A 9,814-nucleotide genomic window follows, 5' to 3' on the forward strand; every position below is an offset into this window, starting at 1 on the left:
CTGTCAATCTCCAAATTTATGACTAAATCATTAATCTCTCTAGAAGGAAAAGCATTGTCCATTAATGGATTATGGAGAGCATCAACCTCCCTTTGAATAGTCATGGGAGCCTTTTTCACCTTATTTGAAGGAGCAACTTCAGTGTTAGGCTTGGAAACCTGCTGATTTTTGGCTTTAGCCTTTGAAGATTCATCAACTGATTTCTTTGTTACCCTGCGACATTGAGCAAGGAGATGACCAATAGAACTACAACCTGTGCATATTTCTGGCAGGTTCTCATATTCTATACCAACAAAAAAAGCAAATCCTTCTCTCTCAACCAAGATTTGATTCGGTAGATCTATTTTCAGGTCAATCTCTACAAGAACTTTAGCAAAATGGCCAAATGTTCTGTTGCTTGTTGCACCATCTAAGGACAGGGGAGTTCCAATACCTCCAGCAATAGAGAAAATGATCTTTGGGCTCCAATATTCTTGTGGCAAGCCAGTGATTCTAATCCAAGTTTGAGAGTGAGTTTGTTTTTGGTGATTGGGATTGAAATTTGGAGTCCATAAAAATAGCCTTAAGATCCCTGGTTTGAGGTTCCATGTACCAATGGAGCATATTTTCCTCATATCTTCCATTGTTGAGAAGGAAAACTCATAGAAACCCTTGCCAAGGGAGAGCATGTTCCAGTTGGCTATCATATTCCACATGGTGCTGAGTTTAGATTTCAGATCCAGGAATTTCAAAGGGGTGTCTCCTTTAGACAAGATGATTCTTCCATGAAGATGTAACTTGCATCTTTGAAGCCCAGCAAGGTATTCTGCTTCGGGTATTTTTATGGCCACAGCATCTCCTTTGATGCAAGGTTGAGGGAGTTGAGAGGAAGTGATGTCACAAGTTTCCCCCAAAGCTTGTGCAAAAGTTTTTCGAAGTGGAGGAGGATCTTGGTCAACTTCTTTGATGTTTGCCTTCACATGAGTGGCTCCCTCTAAGAACTGCCACAGGATGTACTCTGTTGTCATGAAGAATCCAAGGATGTTGGAGATCCAAGATTGTTGGAGTTCCAAGAATATTGGAAGTGAAGCAGAGCCCTAGCAGAGCATCATCTTGCATCAGTGAGATAGAGAAAGATAATCACTCAACTAACAGCTAAAAAAATATAATATGAGTCTCATGCATTGTATCGTTGTTCTTGAAAGATAATCACTCAACTAACAGCTAAAAAATATCGGAAATACTTAATGTAATAATTAATTGAAGTGAACATCAAATTATATATAATTTTCGTCATCAACTTTAAATTTCTTATTATAAGTACTATAATTTTTTTCTACTTTTTATCTAAATAACCACATGATTAACTAAAACCCAAGAGTGAAGTTTACACCAGTTAAAGGTAACCACAGATCCCCATGTATCAATTGTGCAACTGTGAAGTTACTAGCTTGGTTAGAATCATTCAACACATGATACCCAGGCCATTTCACTCTCTTATCTAATGCAGATCCTGGTCCATAATTTTGATACTCAGCATAGTACAATGTATCCAAATATATGCTACCATTCCACTCTAACCACCCTTCTGGACTCAACACATCACTTATATAAGATTGCATGAAAACTGTTTTAGAATATGCTTTCCATGGTCTTCCAAGGTAAGTTTTGATGGATTTAGTGAATGGTAGAAGGTCATAATCAGCAGAAATGTTTGAGAATTGGATAGAGAAACAAGATGATTGATTTGGGTATCTTGCACTTTGAGCTGTTATGGTGTTCTTTTGATCTTGTAAGCCTTTCTTTGCAAGTATTTGACAGTTTTGGAACACTGCAGTGGCATTACCACAGATGAAATCAACTGTGCCAGTGATTTTGCATTCTCTATAGAATTGGCGCAATGTGTGGGCATAGAGGGTGTCTTGGTAACCAAAAATGCCACATCTGTAGAAAACTGATAGGTCAGAATCTGATCTTAATGCTACTGCTTGGTTCTTTTCTGGTCCTGCAGTGTTCTTGAAGGAAATGTCTCTTGCTATGAATCCTCTACCATTTGTAGCTGCAAACAAGTGAGAGAAGAGAAAACAAAAAAAAATGAGAATTGTATTACAGATAGGGCTTTATGTAGGTCTCACAAGAATAACAATTGTAGTACAAGTTCATTTATTTTTCAGTGCTAGTTTCAATATTTGTATATTAAGCACAATCAATCAATTATGTATATATCTTGAAATGTACAATTCTCATTGCAATTATTTTAATGATACAAACATAATTATTGATGTATTTAATAGACAATGTGTATAGAAGTTTTATTCTTAATTATGATATGTTGATAATATTTAAATGAATCCATAGTTTAAGACAAGCAATTAAATATTAAAGAGAATATGGTGAATAAAGAATAACACAAACAAGTAGTGAGGTTGACCAATTTATATATATATTACCGATAACATTGAGGGCTATATAATAAGGATTTGTGTTTATTGAAGTTATTATTGTTGTATTAAGTTTAATAACACTTAATTATATAACTATATATCAGCTCAAACTCATAAATTATATTATTATTTTTTTGGAGAAAAAAACCTACTAAAATATATGAGTCATTTGAACAAAAATAGTAATTACAATTTCCACAAGTGCAATTTAAAATCATGTCTCCTACTTTTGAAAAATATTTTTATGGACTTCCTTGAATATTTCTAAAGTAATGTTTCCTAGTTTGAACTTTCTATTATACAAAACAAATTAATCCAACCACAAACTAGAACAGGAAAAAGAAGTAAAGAGTAAAAGTAGTACTGTGTCCTTACCAAAGGTAGCTGTCTTATATGTAGTCAAATTCACAGTTTTACTCAAGCTACCAGAGATAATAGTCTCATCCATACCCTCTCCAATAATCATAAGGTTCCATTTCTTCTTATCAATAACAACATTCTCTATATAAACCCCTTTTTTTATGAACACCACAAATCTTCTCATGCTATATTCAGGTGCTGCATTCACTGCTTCCATCACAGTTTTATAGTTCCCTGACCCATCAGCAGCTACTACAACATCTACAGCAACCTCACCAGTTTGTAAAAGATTCTGGTCATGTGGTTCAACCCAAGAAGGAAAATGGACATGTTGGGTTGAAACTTGACCTGAAATAGGGTCTACCTTGGAGAGAAGATTCTTGACTAATGAGTTCACTTGGTCTATTTGTGTGGATATTAAGAGATTCTTGAAGTTGATATTGGTTTCTTCAAGTCCATTCATGCATGTGTCTATATATGTAAGTGCTGCACTTAGCCATGTCCTCAAATCAGAACTCAAGTTTCCAGTACCATTATGCACGCCTGCAACAAAATAGATATTTGAGAAAAACTCATGTGTAGAAGTATTTACGTGAAAACAACCCATAAAATATCGATAATATATTAAAAATTTAATTATAATTAAAATTTAGATATAAATGATATCATACAAAATATAAATATATTTATCTCTAAATATGATGTATTGTATATGTTTATATAAGTTTTTCTATTAGATAATATCATTATACTTCTATTATGTTGATTGGCCAAATCTATTCATCTATTATTATGTGTTGTTTACTGTTTTTTTACTAATAATATATACAGTTCATTTATATTTATTGCTATATTCGAGAAAGAAAAAATAAAACAAGAGAAAATTAAATAAGTTTTATTTTAAACATATAAGTAAACAGGTGTATAATATAAAATGATTATTTTCTTTAGCAACCTAAAATATATTATGATACAATGAAGTTTTCTCAAGACAAACTTCATACATGAGGAGAAAAAGTAAAGGGGAAAGAAAAATCAAAGGTCATATGTACTTTCTGGAAGTCCAGGACTATATAAAGTCTATCTCACATAAATTCCATAAATTTAAAGAATATCTTAATATTTCACTTATTAAAAAATGTCTTATAATTTCATATCTTTATACCTATTTTTTCAATTTTTAAATAATATGATAAAATATCCTCAAGCAAATATGACTTTGTTTTAGAGGAGGGAATATGCACTGCCAACACCTAAAACATGGATTAATTACTGCTTTTAATTATTTGTATGTTGCTCTTGAAGTAACTCTTACTTCAACTTATTATCAATTATTTTTTATAAAAAAATATGTATAGCTTGAAGTTTAGTAATTTGAAAATATTTATTCTTTTAAAAAATATGGATTTAATTTGACATCCCATGTTTTCAAATTCCACATAACTATATAAAAGTAACTATTTTCACACATCACTTTAGTTACACTCTTTATGCATTCTTTAAAAAATGATTTGGGAAAAAACATACCATTCTTTAAAATGTAGTCGCATAGCAGAAAATCGGGGCATAGCAGTCGCACCCCGATCTTTAGCTACACGAATAATGTAAAGTGATGCATATATACCTTGGGGACTCTCAGTAGCTGATATAGACAAACTGAGTTGATCTGATGACAAGTCAAGTAATTCCATGCAATCAGATATTGCATTAGAAAACTGAAACTCTCCAAGATCATTTCTAGAATAATAAGTGAAATTAGAGAGAGTTGATGTAACATCTTCTAAAACATCAACACTAGTTCTCAATGAAACAACAAACTCAGAAGGGGAAACCATTAAACACTCTATTCCTACATCACCATAGGCACCAGCAACATCAATTGTAGTGGTGCATTGGCCAAGAAAGAGTAGTACCAAAAAGAAGGATAAGAATGTAGGCATTGGAGTTAGGTGTTTTGTTAAGTAATGATGCATATTGGAATGTATAAGAACTCACTTTATAACATGTTATTATAGGCTTTTTAATTAGACAAAGGCTACTTTTATATTTAAGGGAAAAGATGGGAGAAAAATTTAAGAATAATAGAGTGTGTAGGTTAGCACTATCATGGTAAATTAACAAAGATATGTTGTCTCAAACCATGTCTTACATTAATAGTATTGGAATAACTATAGAAAAATAACAAATGTATAATTTTTAATTGATATGACATGTTTTTATTAGTGTGAGACGGAATTTGAGATATGATTTAAAATAACATATCATTATTAATGGTAAAGGTAGGTAGAAAAATTAAAGATATTTTGGAATTTTGGAATTTGAAGGTATGCATGATGAGCTGTGTTATAGGACCATTTTCTTGAAATAAGTTCTTAAATGGAAGGGATTATGCAAGAGAACAAGAAGAAATGTATATATGGGTTGTTTAATTTGAGTACTTTTCCATGTGAATATGTGATGGCGACTATTTATGCATATGTATGCTATAATGGGTCAATTTAACCTTAACATTTAGAATGCTATATTTTGAAAGAATTGATTTGTGTGGTTGATATATATTAATGTTACCTAACGTTTATTGTGTTAGAGAATGTTACCTATAACATTGAGAATGCTATACGTTCATATACTTTTAGAAGAAGAATCCTAAGTATTGATGGGCAACACATTTAGTGTCATTCCATAGGGCAATTCTTGCGATTCATAAAAAAAATTACTTAATTTTTTAACTTTTAATTTAAATACATTTTTTTTCCAGTAACAGTACGTTAGATGAACAAATAAACATGTTACTCCATTTGTCTCAAAATAAATAATATTTAAGATTATATACATAGTTTAAGAGCTCATCAATATTAAATATTTTTTGACTTAAACGCCCCTATCTATTTTTATCCATATCATTTATTCGATCTTCCACAATTTTCCATTCCCTTCACTAATAACTTCACACATCCTAGGCTTATTGCTTTCAATGTTATTTGGCGCTTTCTTCTCTTTTACATGTAATGCTGATTTATTAAAGTCAGGTGGACAATGAATAATAAAAGAGTAAAAGATGTTTGCACTGTAAGAATTTTATATACTATTATTATATCATTCACCATTGATATTTAATTATGATTGACTTTTCAAAAATATAATCCAAATTAAGGTGGATGACGAAATGTATGTGTATAAATTTTTACACTGTCAATGTATAGATTTTACACTCATAATAAAAAGGGGAAAATATATATGTACTCACATTGTAAAAGTTTTATACACCGTCAATTATTATTTATTTTAAATCATCATTGATTTTTCACAAAAAAAAAAAAGGAATAACAATAAATGGTGAATAATATATTAAATATGTATAAATCTTTACACTGACAATACATACATTATACTCTCATGAAAAATAGGGGTGAAAGGATAAATTAGTAGGTGATAGATAATTTATTAAGAAAGTGTATTTAGTAAGGGTATAAATGGAAGAAAATAAATACAATGTGTAAAACGATTTATTTTTGGAATATAGAGAAAAGCTACAACATGTATATTTTTGTAGTACCATTTGGATGATATATACCTTAGTCACGTTTGAGTGTATATTGAAGAAGGGAAGGTTTTGTTGGATGCTTCTTTAATAAATGAAATGAGAAAAATAAGTGGGAACTATTATATTAGCTAATTTGATTTTTGTAGAATGGAAGATAGAGACGTAACCTAGAGAAGACAAAAGGAATGGAGAACAACTATGCCTACCATGATTTGTGGAAGAAAGGAAAGATCCAAATAGATAGGCCGCAAAAATTTCCTAAAAGTTTATTTTCGAGTTAGCTTTCGAAGAAAATAGGGAAATCAGAGTAATGAAATAAACTTATTAAATGACTTTTAAGTCTTTATTTCCTTTCAAAACCAAAGTTATAAGCAAAACCTCGGTAAGTGATGACAAACTTAGTTGTTGGAATTCAGGAATATGTGAAAGATATATTCATTCCATATATGAAGAGGACATTAAGAAGGACTCAATTGAGATTTGTTAGATTCAAAGTTATATATTGTAGAAGCTTAAAAGGCCATTCAAATTTTCAAGAGCATCAAACTAGAAGGCAAATTTATGAGAAAACAACCCTAGATTCAAGGCTATGGAGTCCAAGAAGAGGCATTATGGGGACATAAGTGCCTCTGCCTAGGTCTACTAATTTCAAGGCCCATTCTTCGTGACCTCATCTACATATACATGACCAAATTCATTCTTGTAAAAAGGATATAACTTATATTTGGAATAAGAGCTTAGATGCATTAGGGAGTTACATTGTCAAAGTCTATGTACTTGGTAAAATTGAACTTCAAGTCAAACGGATATAGGTGATGTGCTTAAGAATTGTTGAATAAATTCTACTCCTTCAAAGATTTATTATTTTATTTGAAAATTTTATAGAGACAACCTGATTTGTCCATTAATGATGAAATTTTTAAAAGGAACAGTCGTTCATAGGGATGAAGATCATCTAAAGTGTGCTATAGGAAGCAACATGTTGAATCTTCAATCATCTCTTGTAAGTTTGCATTAAGTGTAAGTGTCTAGAAAGACTTTTATGTGTGACTACGAACCCCAATGCATATCTGTACCACAAATATAGAGTTGTTAAAGCTTCATGATTCCTTTTGTAAAACCGCAAATGGTGTAAAATTCTATAGAGAATGTTGTGGTTTGTTGTTGTGTGTTTATCTGGATCATGAGGAATGACTTAATTTTCTTAGAAAAATAAGTGAGTTATATCCATATAATAATTTGGTCCAAACTAGATCTTAATTCTTATTAAATGCATCACTAATTTCATAGATTTTGCAAATTAGTGCCTGAATTCCTAGTCTTTTATTAGAATTGCTTGTAACAAGATTAATACTTGATCTTCCTCCTGGGAGACTAATCCTTGTGCTTATTTAAACAATTTTACTTATAAAAATGTATTTTGTTACAAAGGAAAAAACATAATTAACGTTGGTCACATACACTTGACTTTACTCACATTACTTAAGGATGACAATGAAAACCGAACCCGTAAAACTCACCTGAACCTAATCCAAATTTAATGAGGAAAACCTGATGTGATTGGATTCGGATTCGGGTTTTACCAGAGTTCAAATTTCGGGTTCGGATTTGGTACAGTTGATACCATACCCCGAACTCGCCCCGAATCCGATTAATATATGTAAAATTATAAAATTACATATAGATACATATATAAAATCTAATTATATAGAAATTTGACATATATATATATATACAACCTATATATATAGAAATACATGTTTCATGGGGTTCCCATCAGTTCGCTGATAATATCATTGTTTTCGATCTCACTTAATTCATGGTCGAGTTTGAGTTCGGGTTTTGAATCTCGAGTTTGAGGTTGGATAAGGACAAACCTGACTTCAATCTGCCTTGTTGCCTTTCCTACTTATACTTAACATAAGTGTTTTTTGGAAGAAGAAAAAAACACATGTTTGACATTAATGATGCACACATATCTGAAGACAACGTATAGTTGTATACTTCGGGAATCATGTTTGACATGATCATGTATACTTGGGAAAATGCCACATAGAATATCTAAAGCATAGAAATCTAGAAAACACCACAATTGACCTTGTGGGTTTGTTGAAGACAATGGATGAGTAAGTGAAAAAATGGGTAAGTGGGAAAGGTAGTGAGTGAATATGAGAGTGAAAGGGTGAATATAATAATTTGAAAACGAGGGAGGGTAATTATAAATGAGAAGGATAGTTTTAGAAATTTCAAAAAATATGTGGGGTATGAATTTAGACTATAATATGTATTGTTCCAAAAAATATTTCACTCCATATATTTATTTATTGTGATTGTTTTAAAAATATAAAAGTCTAATAATTAAATATTTTGTTGGCTAATCATAACAAATCCCACATCAAATAATACACTTTTTAGTAAAAAATATTTGGATATGCACTTTTATGGAGTAGGGTGGTGCTTGTGGACAATTTAATCTCATGGAAAAATCTCCCACTTTGTAAAATGCAAGTTTTATTTTATTTTCTTCTAGTATTGTTTTGAAATATGCTTCCTATTCTTGGCCAATAATTTTCTTTGTTAATCAATTAGTATCATGGTGGCTGCTTCTTGATCTTATTTTATCTGAATTTAAGCTTGAACATATTTAAAAGCAAAATGTATCTCTTTTTTCTTTTCTATTGTTTAGTTGTTGAATTGTTGTGGTAAGAATGAAAAATATTAAAATTTAAGAGTGAAAATAATAATAAATTTCATGATATCTTTTCCTATTGTAGATAGTACTAGAATTTTTGGGAAGGAAAAAAAAATCATATTTTAGGGATAATGTCGTAGAAATTTCCTTCAAATTTTAAAATATATAAGTTGATATATTTATTTTAAAGTTAGTGTTAAAATGTAATATGATTATAAAAATTCATAAACTAAGGAAGCTTTTTATAAAATGTTAGGACCGAACTAGTGCATTCTACTACAACACAAAGGGCACAAAACAAAAAAAAGAGAGAAGAATGTGTAGTAATTAATGGCTAGGCTATCACATTTTCACATTAATTTTTGATTTAGTTATAATTACATAATTCTCTCATTTACTCTATATATCAAATGTTAGGCAAATCGAAAGAAATTCTTATAAAGTTAATATAAAAAGTGACGAATCACACATCCAACTAAACCACGTACCGATACTAATACTGCATATCAGGTATTTATAATGTGTAGCTATGGAAATGTAGTTGGTGTTTGAAAGTGATCTGAACTTGTATCTGAATGAAAAAAAATAAGGAGATTTTTCTACAACAATATAAGATATATTTGGAATATTAACAGAAATAAGGATATGAAGTCCCACGTTTCATGAGGTAGAAACAAGAAATGTTTATGCACCATGTCATTACCACTTAGACATGTGACAAAGTTGTTGTGGGATTTCATCCTCAACATTTAGGGTAGGTACCCTAACAATCAAAATAAAAGATAGGACCAAAAC

At 30.7% G+C, this 9,814-nt stretch overlaps 1 protein-coding gene across 2 annotated transcripts; it reads right to left on the bottom strand.

Annotated features, from left to right (window-relative positions):
* LOC109328387 (pectinesterase/pectinesterase inhibitor PPE8B-like) lies at positions 1,267–4,848 on the bottom strand. Of its 2 annotated transcripts, none has more exons than XM_019561832.1 (3): positions 4,408–4,848; positions 2,799–3,131; positions 1,267–2,038 (listed from the first exon to the last, which is right to left on the bottom strand). In XM_019561832.1, exons 1-3 carry the CDS (start codon positions 4,754–4,756, stop codon positions 1,347–1,349), a joined length of 1,374 nt encoding a protein of 457 aa, XP_019417377.1. In that variant the 5' UTR covers positions 4,757–4,848; the 3' UTR covers positions 1,267–1,346. The 2 variants fall into 2 exon arrangements, with proteins under 2 accessions (XP_019417377.1, XP_019417376.1); XM_019561831.1 differs by having other exon boundaries at positions 2,799–3,326; positions 4,408–4,843.

This window comes from Lupinus angustifolius, chromosome LG15, assembly GCF_001865875.1.
Source record: "Lupinus angustifolius cultivar Tanjil chromosome LG15, LupAngTanjil_v1.0, whole genome shotgun sequence".
Taxonomy (NCBI): Eukaryota; Viridiplantae; Streptophyta; class Magnoliopsida; order Fabales; family Fabaceae; genus Lupinus; species Lupinus angustifolius.